General features: G+C 35.7%; 1 protein-coding gene across 1 annotated transcript in view; it reads left to right on the forward strand.

The window, feature by feature from the left end:
- The window catches only part of RGS12 (regulator of G-protein signaling 12), a 79808-nt gene extending 60059 nt beyond the window's left edge, over window positions 1–19749 (forward strand). The window contains exons 12-17 of the mRNA XM_010188691.1: window positions 2049–2175; window positions 3128–3224; window positions 4701–4801; window positions 5339–5492; window positions 8090–8707; window positions 19245–19749. Of these exons, the coding sequence (XP_010186993.1) occupies window positions 2049–2175; window positions 3128–3224; window positions 4701–4801; window positions 5339–5492; window positions 8090–8707; window positions 19245–19609 (1462 nt within the window). The 3' untranslated portion in view covers window positions 19610–19749. The remainder of the gene's footprint in view (window positions 1–2048; window positions 2176–3127; window positions 3225–4700; window positions 4802–5338; window positions 5493–8089; window positions 8708–19244) is intronic.
- The last annotated feature ends 2129 nt before the right edge of the window (window positions 19750–21878 follow it).

The raw sequence follows: 21878 nt of genomic DNA on the forward strand, positions 1-21878 counted from the left end.
GTTTAGGGACATTTCAGTTTTACAGTGACGTTTTAAGCTGAAGCTGTTGTGAACAAACATATAGGACAGATCTGCAGGCCTAGAAGGATCTTCCACATCAGGAAGAAGCATGTTTAGTAGATTGAAGCAGCACAAGACTGAGATGGAAATGGAACTGCAAGTCTCCTAGTGTAATCCTAAATGCAACAGTAAAAAAATAGGCCTTTAAAAGAAAATGGATATATTTATTGATTACATATTCCCATTCAGATACATCTGTAATTATGTGGCTGACAGACTACAGTAGGACTAATTGTATAAATAGAAATTAATCTGAGTATAGATTTATAACCCTGAATCTTAAACAAGTCAATGTTATGTTATTAATATGACTATAGCATAATTCAGTATGTTATATATTTAGTATTATGTAATATTATTTTATAGTTTACAGTTTTTTCAAAATAATGTGTTTATTTTTTTTCCAAAATGTCAGAAAATGTTTTAATGTTCCTAAGTTCTAAAAATCCAAACTGGTGCTATGAAAACTCCTGAAATAATTATTTCAGGAAAAAGTCATGAAGAAGAATGTTTGTGTCACATTATTGAGTTGTACTTTTGAAGTGAGTAAAATCTATTTTGTCAGCCATTCTTCATTTTGGCTTTATATTACTTTTCTTTAGGAAGTAGGGCTAGTTTCTATTTAAGGCTACTTCAGGTTAATGAATATGGTATAGCATATTCAATTTTGAAATTGAGTTTGAGCAGTCTCATTAGGTGTGACTTTGTCAAGTTTCCAAATTAAAAAGGAATTTTAAGTAGGCAGTACCATATGTTACTTGTGTGTTAATTAAAGTGTAGAAATGTTTTACATTATTTTCTCCTGTGGGTAGACACTGTGTAAGCAAAAATACTCAAATATTTGGAATGTTTTCAGACATAAGACAAATACTATGTGGATACACTTGGTTACCTGAATGTCTGCCATGTCTGTGTCAATTACCAGTTAATGATTAAAGTTGATTTTTTTCTATTTAGTAGCTGTTTAATCTAAGAAAATATTAAAGAATAGTTTTAGTTATTCATGTTTTCTGTGGAAGGGAAAGGTCAATAAGACTAAACATCTTGCATTGTGAGAGAAAAGATGGGATTTACATTTAATCGTGACTGACAAAATCACTAATAATTTTCATTCTTCTTCTGATGTACATTTCTTCTGATAGTTTTGTTAGTAATAAGCCTGCCCTTGTTTTCATACCATAGTGCCACTATAGTAAAATGTGGCTGTTATGGAGGAATTGGAGCACAGATGAAGAGCATTTTAAAAAAACCCAAACAACTAGACACAGTTCTGTGCAGGGAAGTAGACATAAGTAGAATAATTGTTTTTGTTTTAAAAAATTTCTCCTATTTAATTTTTTTCTTCTGGTTTGATGAAATGATATTACATAATAGACTCTGAAGAGGGCTGTCTTTATCCTTTAAATTCCAACTGAATTGCTTTTAAAGCTTTGCGTGTAAGTTTCTGTTACAGCAATTTTTTATGTTGTGGTGGCATCTAGCCAGAAATTAGCATCATCTGGAGTTCCACTGTATTTGTTCCTATGCTTAAAAATAAAAATAAAAATTCCTGTCTAAGCCCCTGTCAAGTAATTGAATAGGATGTTGTGAGTTTCTCTTGCGGAAGTGGGAAGAAGTGTTTTTCTTGCATCCAAGGCTGTAGTATGGACATTGAGTCAGTTGGAAACACTTCTGGACCAGAATGGTCAGAGCAATCTCGCTGTACAGATGGAAGTGCCATGGAATGTGCCTAATTGGTTTGAGGATCACCATGCAATTAGATTGGCTCATGCCTTCACTCAGCTCTGGCAAGTGAAACAGTGGAAATTTTTGTTTGTATTGAAAGTGCTTTGTACCTTCAGGTTAGGATAGATAGATCTGTGCTAGTTAATTTTCAGGGTCACTAGCTGTAGACTAGTATAACTTTGCTGTAGGTTGGATTTTATCTATTTTGTACAGTTTGCTTATTGGAATATCTCATATTGAATGTTACAATTGATGTGTTTCAGGCTGGATCTTGTTCCAATCAATCGATCAGTTGGTTTGAAGGCTAAACCCACCAAACCAGTAACAGAGGTCTTAAGGCCTGTGGTTGCAAAATATGGTTTAAATCTTAATGAACTTGTGGCAAGACTAGTAAGTATCTTTTGATGTAATTCAAGCTGCAATATTTTTTGTCTGGAGAAGATCATATGATAATCCCTGAAATTATTCCTATCCTTATAATTAGGCATTAAAATCTGTATTTATAACTACATGTTGAGATGAAAATGCATAGTAGTCATAACCATTATGTTTAATACTAACTTCCTCAAAGCTTTAGTCTGCATCTGTTTTATATTCTCCTTCAGAATAAATCAAACATCCTAAATAATAGAGCCTGAAATTAGCTTCTTCCAGAGCTCAACTTTTCTCACTATTAGCCAGCGCAAGTTGATTGAGATTGGTTAAAGCTATTGTTCCATTATTTTGGGAATCATGAAAGTTTCGTCAAATGTCCTTGGAGAAAATTTCTGCAGAAGCAGACTGATTCGACTTCTTTGCTATTAAACGCTTGGGTAGCATTTCCTGTATTATGATGGAATATCAAGGAATGGAAAGTTGCTTTTGTGATATTTCTGGAATGTTTGCTGTCTTGGCTGAAGCAGTCCATGTTTTTAAAATAGCTGAAAAACATGTTGATATAAAGATAACTTCATTTAATAAAATTACAAAATTACAAAGTGCAACCAATTTGGAACATAAAATAATATCAGGCTTCCTCTGAAAAATATGATTTGCTGAACACACACAGTAATGATACTAGAGTATTTGTGCACACTTACAAATTGGATGGGTTTTTTTCCTCCTTGTATATTCTTTTCCCCAAATATCATTCTCTTCACATAAATAGGTTACAATTATTGTAATCAAGGCAGTTTTACACAAACAGAATAAACATTTTAAGGATGGTAGAAGAACGATATATTGAGGCTACACCAAAACAAAAATGCTTTGCTCATTTTCTTTCAAAAAAATATCAGACTTCATAAATTTGTTCTGAAAACAGCTTTTTCTCTATTACATACAAACTGTGATCCGACTTTAGAGTGGTGAACAGGAACCACTTGATCTTGGTCTCCCTATATCTAATCTGGATGGCCAACGAGTTGTTCTAGATGAAAAAGAGCCAACAAAGGGTAGAGGTAAGTTGGCATGCAAACTTTTAGTTATGATGTCAAGTCAGTTTCATAAACCCTGACTTTAGTCAGTTTCTTCTGTTGATGCGTAGATAAGGTAAATGGGATTAGATATGGATGTGTCATGTGTAGCATATATTCTTTTTAACCAAAAAGGAGTATAGTTTCTAAAGATTGAAGATTAAATTTACCTGTTGATACTACGTACTTTAGTGTTCCTGTAAGAAATTTTGTACTAGTAATACATAAATACTTGCACTCAGCCACAGATCCACACATTTAGTGATATGTCCCTAAATATGGGCCTAGTAATGAGAATAAAATGCTGAATAACTTCTGTGAATTTGACAACTAATTAAAAAGAAACATTCTGTATAAATAAAACAGATGCAGTTTGTGCACCAGCTATATATACTGCTGTGATAACCCTGTTCTTTTCTTGAAGAAGTAGCAGAGCCTACATCTCCAGTTTTAAGGGTTGATTTCTGGAGATAATACTGAGAAGTATATAATTTGCGACTTCCCTTGACAAAACAATTTGAAAAATAGAAGTCGATCGATGGAACAACTGACAATCTTTTGGCGCTATTAACAGGCTAGATTATTGTAAGTAGCCTTGAGAGTAAAGGTTCACTTTCTTTAGGAGACCTTTTTATGGATGTAGAACACTTAGTTTTAAAAATTAAATTAGATGTGTTTAAATTAAATTGACTTTAGAGCAGAGATCCTCTCTGAGGACGAACTAGGAGAATAAAGATGAAGGTATTTATTGAGGTGAATCAGATTTGTCATTTTTCTGGGAAATAGAACCGATTGTCATTTTGAAAAAATATATCTAAAAAACTCTCACAGATAATTAGTTTAAGGATTACAAGTAAAACTGTAATCCCATATGCTGCTATAAATGCCTAAATCATAGAGGTTCATTCTAGCAGTGGATTGGTTCTGTGTCAGAATACCAGTGAAAGCCACCATGATTCTGTGTTTGCAGCTCAGGTTTTGGTTAGTATATTTGTTGTAAGCAGATGTAATTTGAAGGATTCATTTAGTTAGTTAGAAGTAGACAAGAAGGATATGGCAATGTCTAGAAAACAACTAATGCACAAAACAGGTTGAAAAAGATTCAATGTGACGTTTCGATCTTCTTTTCTGATGATTTTTTTTCTTGTTTAAATTCTAAATTTGAGAATTACAAGCTAAATTATTAGCTGAGATTTTAAAAGCTATTTGATCTAAATCAACTGAAAATTTAGGAGAACTTAAATGAAACGTCAGCATCTTTAAACTTAAAAAGTATTGCCAGTATTAGAAAAAATTGAAGATAAGGTTCAGATAGGTTCTGACCAAAAGGTATCAGGGATATCAACTGTGTTCACTCCTTATTTTCTGAGTGCATCTTTGAGACATTTTAAAGTAAAAATATCTGTTTTGTGCATCATTGTCACTACAATATTACTTCTTTGGGAAATTATAAATTTTTAGTTATAGAAGGTGTGTGTTTATGTTCAATGTTTACAGATAAACAAAAAGGTGCATCAGTAAAGAGTGCAACTGTAACTACTTCAAGAAGTCAAGTATCTACTGTAAGTCTACTGCAATGATTTTTGTCCCTTAGATCATCTTTTGTTTCTGGAATTCTGTCCTAAAAGCTGTATTCATTCATGATTTTTAATCAGCCAAATTATGTAACTAGATTGAGTCTAGTTATAATTCATCCGATATTTTTTCATTGTCAACAGCATTTATTTGTGAGAACTTTGTCTTCATGGTGAATCAAATACCTCTTTCACTGTGTTGTATTTGTTGTTTCATGTCTCATTGGCTTATCTATATTTGAAAATTATTGTATTACTCTGAAATTCAACGTCCCTTCTGAATTCAACGTCCCCTCTGAAACGTCTGAATTCTTCAGAGTAAACAGTATTATATTTACTTATACATTTTTGGAAAGTACTGTGGTGAATTTTCTTTGCAATAATCAAGATAAAACTAAAACATTTGTTGTGGTAGTGTTAGAGAAATGTGTTTTCAAAATAATTTTTTTGTTCACTTAGACCATATTATGTACACAGTGATATAGCCTAAATGTAAGTAGTACCTTAACTTTCCTTCTAACGCAGGGAGAGGGAAGAACTCTAGGAAAGTCTAATTCTATCAAAATGAAAGGCGAAAATGGAAAAAATGCTAGGGAAGTCCGGCTGTCAAAGAGAGAAGACACTATTGCAAAGATTGGGAAAAAAAAGTGTCAGAAAATAAATTTGGATGAAGCAGAGGGTATGTGAATTTTATAGTTTATGTATTAACATAAGTAGTCTAAGAAATATGAGCATTTTGTGTCTGTGTAGGAAAAGGTACTGTGTGTTTAATACTGCATTGTGAAAATCATGATCATGGTCCTTGTTTTTTTGTTTGATACTGTGTTTGAATTGTAAAGTTTTTAAAGCTGAAGGTAAAATCTTAAGAATATCTAAATATAGATGAAGGTGCTTAGTCGAATTTTCAGAAGTTAAAACTGCCTAATTCCAGGTAAAATAAAAAGGAATTAATTCTCAGTTGCAGTTAATATCCCGTTCGATACCCTTTGCAAGCCATGTAGAAGCTTGCCTTTCTGTTCACCTTCTTGCATAAGAGTCTTTAACTCACTGAAGGGCTTTCTACACAATGTTGTAGACCCTAACTTACTCAGACCCTAACTTACTCAGGTAAGAATTATTTTATGCTAAAGTCTGCAAGTCTTTATGCTAAAGACTGTGGAGGAACTGTGATGGGCAAGAGTAAAAGCTTAGTTTACATTCAGTAACTGCTCTGGAAAGGTGGTTAGAAGTAGAAATACCCGGAGAGGTTGTTGGTAATCTTGTATATTCTGAGTCCTATTTTCACCTTCAGTTACTTCTTAATAGTTTTAGTGATATCATTGGAAAAGAACTCGTAAGAGGATTTGCTTTCTTATAGAAAGATGTCCATGGGTGAAAGAGGAATAAAAACAATGCAGTGGTAGAAACGTTGACATACCACCTTGTGCCCTAGGGCATCAACTGAAGCAGTTACCAATCTTGCCAGCCCTACACGTTCCTCCTCCTTTTCCCGAGTAGAATAAAAATCAGAGGATGTATTTTACCCACAGATTAAAATTTACTGCTGATATTAACCAATATGCATATCCAAAGCCTGGTTATGCATGGTTATACAGCAAATGAATGTTAATCTGTGAATAAATGTCCACTGACTGGAATGGAAAAAAAATGCTGTGACTAGAACTTTTATTACAAAATAGATGTTTGTTAATATAAGTGTTACTACAAAATACTAGTGCATTTTAAATTATTTTCTGTTGCTTACTATTTTGTTAACTTGTTTTCCATATTTTAATATTTTCATTTTTCTTCCTAGGGCTGGGTAAAACATTAACATAATTTGAAAACTTCAGAATTCAAGGCTTTCACATTTTATTTTGAATTTTGTGAAATTTGTCCAAGTTTGGAAAAGACGTACCAAATGTTGTAGACTTTTTTAAAATGAAAAAAAAATCCTGTTCTATGAAGTTTGAAATTTCAGAAAGAAACATTTTTGTATAAATACATATTAGAAATGTTGCATGTTTTAATATGCATTCTGGCATTTTGCAAAACTTTGGCAATAAGAAGCATTTTGAAGCTTCCATCTTGGCTACATTCAGGTTTTATGGCATTTGACAAAGCATGTTAAAAAGTCATTTTTACAAATACATTGCAAAGCCTGCCAAATATTAATAAGGTCATGCAAATGCAAGTGTATGACTTCATATTATGCTAAGTTGACTGATCACATTCTGTGCTTTACTTTGTAATGGCTTTTGCTTCAAGCAGTATTTATAAGCTGGGTTGAAACTATTTTAATTCATCTGATGGAGATGGCATTTTTAAGCATCTTTAATATTCCATAGTGCTCTCTTGAAAAATTAGGACATGCAGAGACCCTATATTAAGAGTTACATATTTTTATATTTATATGTTTTGTACCAAAGAGTTTGTTTATTGTTGCAATGCTTCTTTTTTGAGGAGTGGTATAATTCCTGGTTTATGATTGATAAGTTTCTTGTTGCCAAGTTTTGAGACTTTCTAGAACAGTGGTGATTTGATATGAGTATTTTTTATATATAGAAACATCTGAAACCATAGGACATCATTAGGGGATGATCAGAAAATCACTTCTAATTGTGTCAAAAACTCTATTAAAAAAGCTGCCCCATTGCTTTTAGTAATGGTTCCTTTGATGGTTGTTGACTGTCTATATGCTACTGATTTGTTGAAGTGCAAAGTAAAATGGGGTTACTTAAATCATGATCTGATCATGCCCTGTGATGATAGCATCCTGGATTAAAGCTACACCATGAATTGAATTTAATCTGTGACAAAATATTATTAAACCGAGGGAAAGTCAATATAACAAGGAAGTTTGCAGCATTTTGAGTTTTTGAACTTTAAAATGACATGGCTATTTTTGAGTTAAGATGGGTAAAAACCATCCAGAATATAAAAATACACACCCATTGTCAATAAGACCAGAGCCTTCTTTTGTATAAAGAATTAAAAAATCCTGTGTGTACAGATTTATTAACTGCATAAAATAGAAGATGTGCTCAAGGCTCAGTGAATTGCAGCTGTTCTAAACTGCAAACCTCTTACAATAGCAATCCTGATGGTCTTAATTATAGTGATGCTAGCGAACATTGCTGCCATTGAAAAAGTTCCTAATTAACATGGGATCTTATTTCAAGGCAGCATTGAAAGAATTGAAGATCTTCATGGAAAATAAATGTGCTGAAAATTTACGTTTTAATGACATTGCACTTTCTGACAAAAACTTGTCAATTTTGGGTTTTTCCCCAATAGAATTTTTTGAACTCATATCCAAAGCACAAAGTAACAGAGCAGATGACCAACGTGGACTGCTAAGGAAAGAAGACCTTATTCTTCCTGACTTTCTTCGTTTACCGCCCAGTGGACCAGAACCATCCTCATCTACTCCCACAGGCCCCAAAGGCCTCAGCAAGCGAGTTTCAAAAAATGATGGCAAGGACGGATGTACATCACCAAGTGGAAAACAGGAGTCTGTACAAAACTTCAGTGAAAATTCAGTTAAGAAAACGAGTTACTCGGAAAATAAACATAAATCTGCTTTGACAGCACTCCACAGTCAGAAGACTTTCAGTGTTCCTTTTAATACCGCATTGTCTCCCATTCCGCATGCACAGGAAAATAATGCAACAATATGGAAAAGGCAGTCGAGAGAATTACAAGCTGAAGGCATACAGATGGTAGATGATGAGAATGTGGCTGACTTGACTCTTGTGGCTGAAGGAGATATTAGTAGCCCTAACAACACTTTGCTACCCCCGCCACCACCAACACCGCCGTCAGACATCAGTAAACTCACAGAGGCCAACTATCCACCCCCAACTCCTTTTGCAGGTAATCAGGAAAAATCTGGATATCAAAGATCCAATTCAGGTATTTCTAGATTTTAATAGCCTTTCCTTTCATGTAAAACTATTTTTCCTTGGCACTGTTAACCAGTATTTGGCACCCATTAAAACAAGAAAGAAAATTCTCTCTGCACCTTAATTTTTTTTACAAAAAAAGAAAGAAAAGAAAAAGATTTTCATTGCCTTAGTCTGTGCTAACTGTAATATTTCTGGTTGCCTTTAACAATGTACGTGTGTTTGGATTTGGCACGTGGCCAAAAGTGGACACGTGCAGACAAACCTTTAAAATACATCCATGTGCTATAATTATCTCATTCTTTACCCTAGGAGTACAAAACAGGATATCAGCATTTTGAGCTGCATAACACTGTTGCGTTCCAGATTTTCTGATCCATTTGTCATAATGAGATACATGATTAGGGTTTGGAAGTTTAAGTGCTTTAGCAGGAACCCTAATTATGTGTTGAAAATTGCAGTACTGTTTGGTTAAAATTTGAAATGGATAAACCTTAATTTCAAACATATTTCTCTAATAAATTAGATATTTGTGACTAAAAATAAAAATGTTACAGTTTTTTTAACCCATATGTTGCTACACAGAGAAATAGATTGAATCTATCACATTTTCTCCCAGAACATTCACATGTGAAATAGCCCTTTTATTAGACACTTTTAAAGAAAATATGTAACTTTTTTTTAGGATGTAAGTTTCATGGTCTAGCAATATCACAGAGCAATATTAGCCCAAGGCTGAAATATGGAATTTCTTTATAAACACGGACTCTAATAACAATTGCTATTACCAGAAACAAGAGTTTGAAGACGGCGGGTGTGGTGACAGTGACATTTTACAGTCGTCGTACTGTACATTTTAATGTAAAATAGAAGAAGGGGTATCTATGTGCTACATTTATTTTTGATGTTTCACAAACATATGGTGCCATAATTTGTATGATCACATTTCTTTGTGATGTGGGAATATACATTTTAATTATTTAACTTTTTACAGAGTATTTGATACTGTTCTTTATCTGTATGGTTGATGATTTGTAAATACTTCTTTGGTTGTTGGATGCTTATAAATGGCAATGAAAATTATTTCATCCTCTTGGTATTTTAAAAAACAACTTCCTTTATTAGTAGTATTTGAGAAATGTTCTATAAGCGCTACCACTTGATTTCTGAAACTGCGTATTGAACAGACTTGTAACCAGTGCCTACAAATAACAGAACCACAAAATGTACTGCAGACTTATTGATGTGTGTATGCATAGACTTGTGTTGGTGTCTTTCGGATAATATGACAAGTGTACAACATAGGTATCTATTTGCATATTTTTCAGTGAGAACTGTTAAAAAAAACCATTTGCACTTAAAAAAATCTTCATGAATTTACAGTATTTTGATGCATGCCATACATTTCTGTGTAACCACTGAACTGTAGCTTTCCCTTTTCCCACTTTCTACTTTTTACTTTGTAGAAGTCTTTGTGTAGTTTTCACATGTATTTTGTATCTTTGTTCTCTCAGGAGTAATAAATTCTAGACCTAGTTACACAAAGTGGTTTTAAGCTTTGATTTTCTTCATTATTTAAAAACCGTTCTTACAGTCCTGAATTAAGAACTCTGATTAAAATTATCTTCTAATAACAAACAGATTAATAGATATGAACTAGCAATTACCATGAGACAAAGTTGCCAAATGTTATATTTGTTAATGATCTAAATATCAAAGGACAAATGCTGTCTCGAGATGCCAGTGGGTCACATGTGAAATTGATAGCATTGACATGTGCACCAGAAGGCAGATAAGACAGGAGATTTCTTTTAAATGAGTCATAACAGGAACTCCTGAAAGGAGAATCTCTTCTGTCTTTGGGTTCTTGGGCTAAACTTTATATTCATTACTTTCCTTCTTATTTTAAACTAAAGCGATTCTTCCCTGGTCTTTAAGAAATGAGCTGGTGATCTCAGTTCATTTGATGTGGAGTAACAACCCCTTTACTGCGTAAGAAATGAAGGGTTGGCTGGGTGCTGGAGACCACACTACCTCTTTCATGCTTAGAGATGGGTCCTACATAACAGTACTGTGAAGCCTATTTAATAAAAAACAAAACCAACAACAAAACAAAACTGCAGAGGGGCTTGTGGTGCTGTTACCTGGGTCTCATTGTGCTCTGGGGTCTGAAAACGTAGTTTTTCCAAAAGTCACTGTGTCCTCACATAGTAGTGGGCCTCCATGAAAGAAAATTAAGCAGTTGAAAGCCCTGTGGCAGTTCCCCTTTTAAAAGCATTCAGAGTTTTCCACAACATATAACTAATATCCCGTATATTTAATTTTATTTGTTTTCACGGATTTTAATTTTCATGTATTCCAGCTGGTCTACTCTACTTTCACTGGTGATTGTGTTCTATTTTTCTGTCATAGTCACCTATGTGAGACCTTTAAGTAATCAAACAAAATCATTTTACAAAACTAAAAATGTTACTTTCTCTTAGCTTTGTTACAAACCAGATTTTACCTTTTTTTGTTTTTGAGGAATAATGAAAATCTAAGAAAAATGTAAAACGCCTTCCTATTTTTGCTACAGCCGCATTGCATTCGCTAAGTCTATTCTGCACTCCTCTCACAGTACATTACTATTTTATGGGAACTGTATCCTACAAAAGAACAGTGATTTTATGGAAAAAGTGTGGGCGGAAACAAAACTTTTCTATTTTCATGATTTCTTGGATTTTGCATGGAAACACTATTAATGATGTACAGTAATTATAATGAAGACTGCTGGAAACTATCTCCAGTCAATAATTGATATTTCAAAGGACTAAATCATTAATAATGGTTGCTTTTTTAAGTGCTTTAATGGTTCTCCATTCATAATCTCCTATCCCTGGGAAATGCACTTCTGATTGGCTTATTGAATTAAAATGTTGGGATCATATGAAAAATAATGACTACATAATTTAAAGTGGTCTATAATCTTGGTTCCAAATTGACCTGTATGCTTACACTATGCACTGGGCTTTTATACACTGGGTTTATATATGCTGGGGGGATGAAGTAGTCCCTCATGTGCTGCAGGGACAGTTCCCTGGCTGCAGATTGATGTAGCAAAGCCACGCCAGTATCTAACACTGTCACTGCTGACTCTTGAGGGTTTTTTTTTTTTTCATTTGAAGGACCAGAAAGCAAAATACGAATAATGGAAAACGGCAAAATGAGGTTTGCATCACTTGGAGCTTCTGAGATCAATTTTGCAAACATAGATCTTAACTTTCTTAAATAAGTGAATAAAATACGTGTTTATACTGTAGTAATATTTAGCTATGAAATAGATATCAAATCAGTTTGCAGTATAAGAATCATTACTGATTCTAGTTGTGTTTACTCTTGAAGAAGAAAATGTATTTTTGAATGAGCCTACTAGTTCTGGTAAATTTTCTACTTTAAAAATCAGTGGGTTCTGGAATCTGAATGCTAATTCTGAAATGCACTTACTTCATGTCTCTGCATATCATGGTGGTGGTACCCATCTGGGGAAGAAAGAACTTAATTATTGTGTGGTGTAATTGGCTTGAAGTGATGCATTCGTTTTTGAGAGTGTTAAAATACCGATTTGATCTCTTCAGGTTTATTTTTTTTACTTGTATGGTATAGCCTAGGTACTTGGAATGTTGTCCAGTTTTTCCTGAGGGTTGGAAACGTTAACTGCCCAAGTGAAAAACAGCTGTCATGGGAGTGGAGGGCTTTCAAAGCTTTAATCCCCTTGAGAGCTGTGGTTAACAAGCCAGGGGCCTTGCACTAGTTTATTTATTCAATGATGTTCCTTTGGGACGTGGGAGTTGTTCACTGTGATTGTTGTTTGTACTACAAAGTAGGTGAGCAATTGGGCTTTTTCAGGGAGTACCATTTCATCCTTAGGACAATTTGCAGCAATTCAGACTGAAGATGCACAGACTGGACATTTTACTCCATCAAATTGTTCTTCCTTCTGTCATTGAAAAGAATCCTTTTTTTTCCATTTAGGATGAGAAATGCTCTTAAAATGAAATTACAATTACAGTCAATGGAATTACTGCCTACCAAGTAGGAAGGTATTTTTTTGAGCAGATGTGTAGACTGGACACAGCAGTTCAGTCAAATTCAGTTTATTCAGAACTCCCTTTTAATAGGTAAATAATGTCATTGGTTAACATACAAGAGCCAACTAGGGAAAATAAAGGCATGGTGAACTCTCTGGAATTATATTTTAATAATATGGCTATGGAAGATAAAGGGTGAATTTAGACTATATAAGCAGTCACTTAATTTGTTCCAAAGATACTGCTTTGTTTCTGAAATAGATGGGCAATCATCTCCTCAAAATAAACTTGCTGCTTTTCTTATTGGAAACAGTTCTTTCAGAAATGGGGTAGTTAGCACCAGTGCTAGGATTTTTTTGCTTTGAGAGATAAATTATGCAGCAATAAACTGCAGGGTGGAATCGCAGAGCCTGGGGCTGCCTATTGTTCCCAAAGACAAAAAAACATCCCAACTGCTCGCTCTTATTATTCACAGAGAGGACGCAGTTTGCTGCAACCAAGGAAGAGACACCAAATAATATCAGTGGTATTTCTGTGACTTTCACTTCTTGACCACTAAACTTTTCAGCTGTAAGGGTAATGAGATCCAGGTGCAGTAAACTTTGTGATAGTTAAGGAGATTAAAAGCAATTATGTATGTATTTTCCAAAATTCAAACCAAACCTTTACTTTTGTAATAAATTTGATAATATTTTACATAATTAATATTTTATATAATCTCTTAATTTACCTGGTCTATTTTAGAGCAAATCTAGCAGTATTTCCTGTGTAAATGGAGATAGCCACAGAAATGAAAACATAAACGAACTAAAAATTTAAGAAAAGGAAGGAGTTATGACTAAAAGATGTAAAAATAATGTAAATAATTGGCTGTTGTCCTGCAGTTAATTCTATCCTTACTGGCTCTGTGTAATTTTATAGAAGATAATTGGATTCTGTATCATTATAAAGAAGTACTCGTGGGGGTCCAGTAACACTAAACCTAGAATCTGTTAATCCTCTTTTAATCAGAGTGTGATTAAATGGGAGAATTACATGTAGTACATAACGGAGATCAATAATAAACAAAGGAGAAGGGGAGTTATGTGAAGAGCAGACAACTGGGAAGCAAGGGAGGCCTTGAGGGATAATTAGTTGCAATGGAAGCTTATTTCAGTCAAACAGCAACACACACGTTTTGGAGAGAAGTACTAATTTTATCACTGATGAGATAAAATGTTAGAAAAATATACCACTGCTCTTTGAACCAAATGCTCACAGGCTAAAACCAGGTCTATTCAAACACGTCACTTACAATTGGACAATGAAATGAACTTAGTCGCACTATTAGCTGAAATGTAACTGGTAGCCCTGCTAAACCACATTTTAGAATTTCTTAATTGAAAAATAACATAATGAATGGCAGATTAAATTAAAACTGATTCAAGTAGTTCAGTCCGCTATTTCCCAGCATACTGCTCTCTGCAATAATTAAACCTGCCGTTACTGACTACTGATGGAAGAGCAAAACCAATGTTAACAGTAAATGCAGGAAGATCAAACTGAGAGCTACATATTTGTAGGCTGTGGCAGAGATGTTTTGTGAAGTTTATTGCTTGGGAAGTATTCAGCTGAAAATTATTTCCAGTTTAAAAGTGGAGAAACAGAAAGTTTAAGCAAATTGCCCAGCATTATTGAGGGCGTGCATGTCAATATCAAAATTCAGAACTTTTAATTTTATTTCTTCTTGTGCTGTTCCTGGCTTTTAAATGATGTGTGCAGTTCCCTTCAGCCGCTGTTGTAGTCAGGTATACACAAGGTCGCTGTCCCCAGCAAACACAATATGCAGCGTTTGGTTTTTTGATTATCTATGCCACTGGTGAGCAGTTTAGTTACAGCAGCTCCCTCTGCCCTGTAATATTCAGAATCAGTCTTTCCAAATAATTTTGTGTGCTTTGTTCTTCTTGTGAATGCTTTGGAGATGAACGCAATGAAAGGGTTTCTCTCTGCCCTGTCTTTCTAAACTTAATGCTGCAAATGTATTCCAGAAATTCCCAGGACAAAAGTAAATCGCCTGGCAATGCAGAGAATTGCTGCTTTGTAAAATACTCCATTTCCTAGCTTGATGCCCTCATTGTTACTGAGTCACATTTCAAGGCACTGAGCATATGCTGCAGTTGGGGTTTCATCATGCAAGTGAAATACAGCATATGAAGACAAATTTCATTTGAAAAGATTTTGCATAAACTGTAGGTAGGAACCTTTTATTAAATCCTTTTTTCCTTGGTGTTGTATCACTGAAGAGATAAAAAGAAGGAAGCTTTAGAAGGGACTTTAACCTGCAGAATTCTAAATTTAAAGTGTAAAGTATTTATTTTCCTTTGGAAGCATAAATCACTTTACAAACTTAAAATAAATAAATGCTTACAGTACTAACAGTACGTCAGCCAATGTGGAAGTCATTTATCCACCACTTAAAACAATCCACGTCTGGGAAGCCTAAAGTTTTGAAGTACCATTTCACAAGAGTTTAGGACAGGGAGAAGTGTCTTTCCCAGAGTGAATCTGCCAGATTAGACATATCTGAATGTGTGTTTCAGTATGAGATACTCATACCGAAATGTTTCCAGGACACTGATGTGTACACCACTGCAGAAGTGACCATCGCAAAGCTCTGTTTCTATAGTCTTGTGAAAAAATGCTCTTTCAGCCAGCGTGCTGTCACCTGAGGACAGGTTGTTGTATCGAATCAGAGAGGAGGTCAGCAGCTGCCCCATCCCTGCGCTAAAGAACACCCCAGAGTTTGCGAATCTGGGGACTGAAAAATGGCTGATTTATTTTGGAGGTGGGATATGCCAGTAAATAACCAATTCCAGGTGCTGCTTCTGAAAACTTCGATGATTTCTTTTCACGAGAGTTGGAAGTACTATGAAATAAATATGGTGTGACCAGAGCTACATTGAATATCGATCACTTAAAAATAAAGGTGCTGAATTTCAGATCAGATCTAAATTATGTTTTAACAAGTGAATTATAACTAAAATTGGCACATTGAAAATAAATGGATCTAATAACTATGATATAGAAAAAATATAAAAATAATACACAAAATCATAATGCCAGAAAGAAAAAAAATGTTGGTAAAGAAATCAGGAGATCAGCTAAAACACTACCTGTTAGCCTTTTGAAAAATGCAGACCAATGCACGTAGCCTTCTAAGCAGTCATTTAGCTGCGAGTCTGTAAAACAGCAGATCTCCACTTTAAAGGCAGAGAAGACCTGCATCATCCCATCTTTAAAGCAGCTGGCACATATCAGCGGGATCAGATGCACCAGAAAAGTCCCTTAAAGCTGCATGGAGTGCTTAGGGGGGCCGAAGCTTCCCATTAGCCAGCATTATGCTGCTCCAGTCTGTTTGGAATTTAATCTGTGCAACTTCTGCTCTAAGAACCGGCTTCCTTTCCCTTCTGAAGTTAGGCAGGACATCTGACAGATTAAATTTAGGAAAATGTAAGATCTCTCCTGACATACTTTTATCCAAGGCAGAGCAATCCACAGAGATACCCATGGAAGTTTTCATCACTTCAGTGCAAGAATATGTGAAATTTTATCTGTGTAAGCTCTCTGCACCTTAGATGTTGCTAAGCTACGTTTGTTCGGGTATTTGTTACTGAAAAAGAGAATCTGAGAAGGAGACCAGTGCAGAGTCTTGTAGGCATCATTTAAGTCTCATCATAAAGCCCCACTGAGAACATGCAAATCTTCAGTCTATTTTAAAATCTGTGGGATACATTTATACACAAGCTGGTTTTGGGAATCTCTCTTATTATGTCTCCTAAATAGCCTTGCTTCATAAATGCTTTGTTTTTACAAATGAGAAAAAAAGAACACATGAAAATTTTTTTTCACTGCAGTGCTACCCTTGAATTCATCTCCCTGTTTGGTGCAGACGAACCAAGATCTTTTCTACTCTGCCAGGAAAAGAGAATTCACGGTCACAGCATCATCCCTTAGTAACTCCATATTCTTTTGAGCCACTATTTTAGATAAGACCTTCTCAGTTGCTATCTTGCCTCTAGTAGGAATTTATTAGATGCTTCAGAGGGTTTGCTTCTGAGAAGGACATTCATAGAAAAAACTGCCCGTAGCATGGATTTATTCCTCTTCACATGGGCTTACGATTGTGAAGTTTGAGAGCTGACGTGGGCCTTATTTCTGCTTTATTCCTATTAGACAGCTTGTAAACCCAGTTGCTCTGTATGGTGACTCAGTGACACCATAATTCCAAGACATAATGACATTTCTTATATTTAGCTGTAGAAAGACTTAGCAACCAAATAGCTACAGCAGTACCTACACCTTCCATAGCATTCCTCAGTGGGAGTTTCCAGCTCTTTCATCTGCTGTACCCTATCAATGCAGGCTATGTCTTTTGGCTGTGGAAAGTGTCAGTTTAGTTCAAGTTAGCAGAGTTGTGAGGCCTTACATCACCATCAGAGTTGTTTCTTTACTTTATGTTTAGTAGAAGGAGGTATTCTCAATACCAGGACAACCGGATGACTCATGCTCTGTCAATGCAAACCGTTTGTGGTAATTTATGATTAGTGTGGTGTTTTAGAAATCAGTATCTCTTTTAAACCAACTTGAAAGAGGAATTAGAGATCTTCCCCAATAGGCATGGAATGGTAGATTAAAAAGATCAAGAGTACAATTCAGTATATTCGTGTTAAGATAAACATTTCAGAATAGAAGAATAGCATTTTACATCACAGCCATGCAAACAGCAGTTAAAATTAAGCTAATGTTCAGCTCCAGTAGGAAGATGTAAGCATGAAGCATAATACAGTCCCATTAAATGTTAGCTGTAATTTAGTGGGCTGGAGTCGTGCTGGGCTAACAGGGCTGAGAAAGCTTTCTGCCTTCTCTCTGCTATTGCTCAGCTGATTTGTTTAGATTTTGATCTAATTCCTCTGAATGTGAAAAAAGGCAACTGTTACTGATGTGGAATATCCACATTATTAACGTGGGGCTGCACTGTAGCTAAAGCACTAAAATAATATTGCACTACTTAGAATTTTAACTTATTTCCATCAAATAGGAAGGTTTAACCCTTGAGAAGATCCTGGAGTGATTTGATTGAAACAGTATGAAATTGCCTTTTTTGTCCTTTTCATTTGCATTTTTCCCCTTCTTCACATGAAGAGGTTCTTGATTACAATGATTATACATTGAAATTTATTTTTCTTGCAAAAAAACCACTGTACACATTACTTTATGGAAAAAACACAAACAAAAGATTTCAAAGCCAGCAATGGGATTTAACCACACAAGTTTCATGGGACTGTGTGGCTAAATGTGCTGGTCAGACACTTGTGTGTACTCTGGTAGAAAGTTTAAAAAAGGTTTAGGTAGGGTATGTTGGACAAGGTGGTGTCTTTTGAAAGAACAGCTGGTATACATGTAAAAAAGAAATTAAATGTGAACTGGAAGCCCTGACTCAGGTCTGCCTTTGTGCCCTCAAAGGTTTTCTGTTTTTTTCTTGGATATCAGTTGGTCTAATAAAAGTAGCTCTCTCGCCCCACAAATTTTGCCCCTTTTATATCATTATGGTGAGGGCACCTCAACCACAGAAATGATGTTGATAACCATGGTGCGAATCATTAAATAAATTCCCCCATCCTTCCCTTCTTGTTGCCTGTTGAAACAGGCACACAGCTCCATCTGCATTCGCTTTACCAGGTGCCTGGCAGTTTGCAGTGTCACACCTAACACAGAACTAGCTTTTGGGGAGCTCAGGGTTTTAATCTAGGGTTAACTTGGGAGAGTAACAACTTTGTATGTATAGCTCTAGAGAACACGCTCGAATCCCAACAACTGTGATTTTAGAAGTGCTGTACCAAAAAGAAACTTAAAGGTAAAAAGAAATCACACATCACTCAGGTGTTTCTTGAATGTTTAAAGTCCTGTAGCAGATTCAGATACTTCTTTTCTTCTTGTCCTGTAAACCGTGGCCCATATTTTCTTGGTTGCAGTTCAGGACAGTGAACTGCAACTTCAAACCATCCTTTCTCAGTCAGCTGGAGGATTAATCTCCAGCCAAGGAAGAATAGCCTCAGCAGGGACCTGGTATTGGGGGCCAGTTCAAGTCGAGAAACATCTCCCGTTCTCCCCTGGTGGAAGCTCTGTGTTCTCCTCCTTCACCTTTGGGTTTGCTGCAGTGGGAGTTTTTGTTCTAGAGGTGTATGTATTTATACTAAGTAATTTTCAATGGAGGGTTTTTAAAAACTCTGAAAAATGCTAAATTACGACAGATACATATTAACATTTTAGATTTATCTTTGAAATCTACTGTTCAGTTACCTGCTTGATATATCAGTAAGTCTCCTTGGTGGAGTGGAGGAATATCCCAACTAACTAGCTACCTTTAGGACCTCAGAGGAGGTTGCAATATTGAAAAGAAGATACTTAACACTCATGTTTTGTGTTTAATTCTTCTGTTAGGTGCAAACCACAGAAAGAAAAGAGATTCACAAGGGACTTCAGGAAACTCTTGTGAGCAAACCCCTCACAAAGTGAAGACCAGCAGAAGCTTTAATGCTACTGGTGCAAGAGACAACCCTGGAATGGATCTCCCTGTAAACAGGATCATCGATGTGGACGGAGTCAAACTGGGAGACACTGGTGCACGCTCCTGTGATGACTCGGAGGGAAACCTCAGCTTTGAAGGTTACATCTCTGAACTGAGGTCTTGTCAAGGGAGGATGAGGACTGGAGTTTATAGGACATCAGACCTTCCATCTCTGATTACTGTCAAGAGTGAGAAGAATAAGGGCACTGAGAATCAGTACAAAGCCACTTTTGTTTAAATCTCTGCTTTTAAGATGGCTGGTATTTCTTCTTGGCATCAGCAGCAATGGAGATAGCCCTTTAGAGACATGTTTCTGCAAGTTATAAGTTGTTTTCAGTACCCATTGCCTTCAACAAGCCTATCAGACTGTATCTTCTGGTATGGGTTAGATCCTGTAGGATGAAAAATAGTATTTCAACAAAAGTATTGAGCTACTTCTTTTTGTTCTTTTACCATTTCTGTATAATTTTCCATGGGATGATTCCATTGCACTGTGCAATTAAAATTACTGTTTCCACCCCTGCCCTTCTTGTCTTTAGGAAAGACAAACTTGCTTTAAATTACCCTGTCCAAACTTTTTATTTAAGATAATTTCACTTTAATATTCTAAAGTTTTTTCCTGGTCTGCATGATTCCCTGTGTGTCAGTAGACCTTTGAGGTAGAAGTAAAATCACTTACAGGTGTAAAAGGTTAGGATTATTTTCTTAATGTCTTTCTATCTGTCTCATACCATTTGGGAAGAGGTCCAGGTGGAATTCAGTCTTGCCTAATGCATTCCCTGGATGGACATATGTCATGAGACTGTTGTTACACAAGCAGTAAGAAGCAAAAACAAAAAAGCTGTGAATTTCCTGTGCTGGGAATAATAGCTGCTCCCGTAGCTAACACTGGTGATGTTTCCATACCAGAAATGTATATATTAACTACATTGTAGTGGGAGGGTCGTCCGGGTGCCTCTTCATCACTGCTCTTGGTGTCTTTTAGCTTTGGGGGAAAGTGGATTTTGTTATTGCTCCTTTGATAAGTGGTTAAATCCCCCTCATTCTTCTTGCCATTAATTCTAGTTTCAGTTAATCTTCTAGCCTTGGGCAGAGTTTGGGGAAAGAAAAGATACTTAAGACTACTGAACATGTTGCTTTTGCCATCCACTCCTTTTCCTCCTTTCCCATCTCTTTGGGAGACGTTATGAGTCTGGACAGGCAAAAGGGTACACGAAGAAATGAGAACATTGGGCCTTTGCTCATCAGTGTGAGACAATATTGAGTGTATGTATTGAGACCCTCTGGTGGTTCGCTGCTTTGAAATTACTGTGAGACTTAGAAAGTCATGTTGCTTAGCTCCTAGACCACAGATCCAAAAAGGCAGTAAGTCTAAAGCATTAACTTCTCTTTCTTCACTCCTAAAGCCTACCAAGAATTGTATTGTATTTTCCGAATAGTCAAGAATATTGGAGGCAGCCACTCAGTTTCTTAAACTCAAATCTGTAAGATGAGAAAGAGGTACATATGATTTTATAACAGTAAAGTAAGAATCCTAAAGGGTTATACGTCAAATACTCCAGTGATACAAATGGACATAGCACCCATTAGCTTTAATACTTTAATTCTTTTCTACTGATAAGTGATTTTGCTTTTGATATTGAGGAAAACCTTTGTTAACATTGGGCCTAACTCAGCGTGTGGCTGAATGAGGATATATGCTATGAAAATAGCTGTTCTTTTAAAAACTGTCAAAATTAAAACTAATTCAAGAGTCCTGTTAAAATCATAGCTGTGTAACGATACTGGAGACTCAGGGAAACACCGTGGGCAGAACTAGGAGTGAATGGGGTTGGATACTGGTGTAACTGGGTACCACGCTGTTCTGGGCTGTGCTGTTAAAATACAGCCATAGCATACTGCGTGCAGTCTGACTTTACCTGTGCTGAGGATAAAGGGGGAAAGCTTCTATGCTGATCCGTAGGATGTGTTGTTTTGTATTGCACTGCATATTGCACAACTTAACAAAACAGTCATAGCCTAATGATGTGAAAATATTTAAGTATCTATGTATTCTTAGTGTTTTTCCCATGTTTATTTCTATATTTTTTGGCAGTATTTTGCTAATAATTGCCCGTAAGAGGGTATTTCTTTGCACAGAACAATGGCCACAATTTTTTCCTGTCTTCTGGAAAACTAACAGCTTTGTTCTAATCAAGACCAACATTACACCAGTTAAACTCAAGAGAGGGCTTTTTGACCTGTTATAAGCTTTGCACTTTCTGTGTGTCTTGGAAGATAAAATCCTAACATCACACAGGTAAAAGCTTGAAATTCAAATATGATCATTACAGTCTTTATTCATCTCTGTTCAATATTTCAGATGAAACAAGGTTGTGTGTCTTGCTTTGTGCAAGTGTGCTTAAGTGACTTCTGGTAAGCAATCCAGACTCCTTCAGCTGGAAAAAGAGACAGCTGAGGGGAGATACAATAAAGTCTGAAAATCCTGGAGTGCGATGGAAAGAGCG

The sequence above is a fragment of the Mesitornis unicolor genome, unplaced genomic scaffold, assembly GCF_000695765.1.
Source record: "Mesitornis unicolor isolate BGI_N332 unplaced genomic scaffold, ASM69576v1 scaffold10267, whole genome shotgun sequence".
Classification (NCBI taxonomy): domain Eukaryota; kingdom Metazoa; phylum Chordata; class Aves; order Mesitornithiformes; family Mesitornithidae; genus Mesitornis; species Mesitornis unicolor.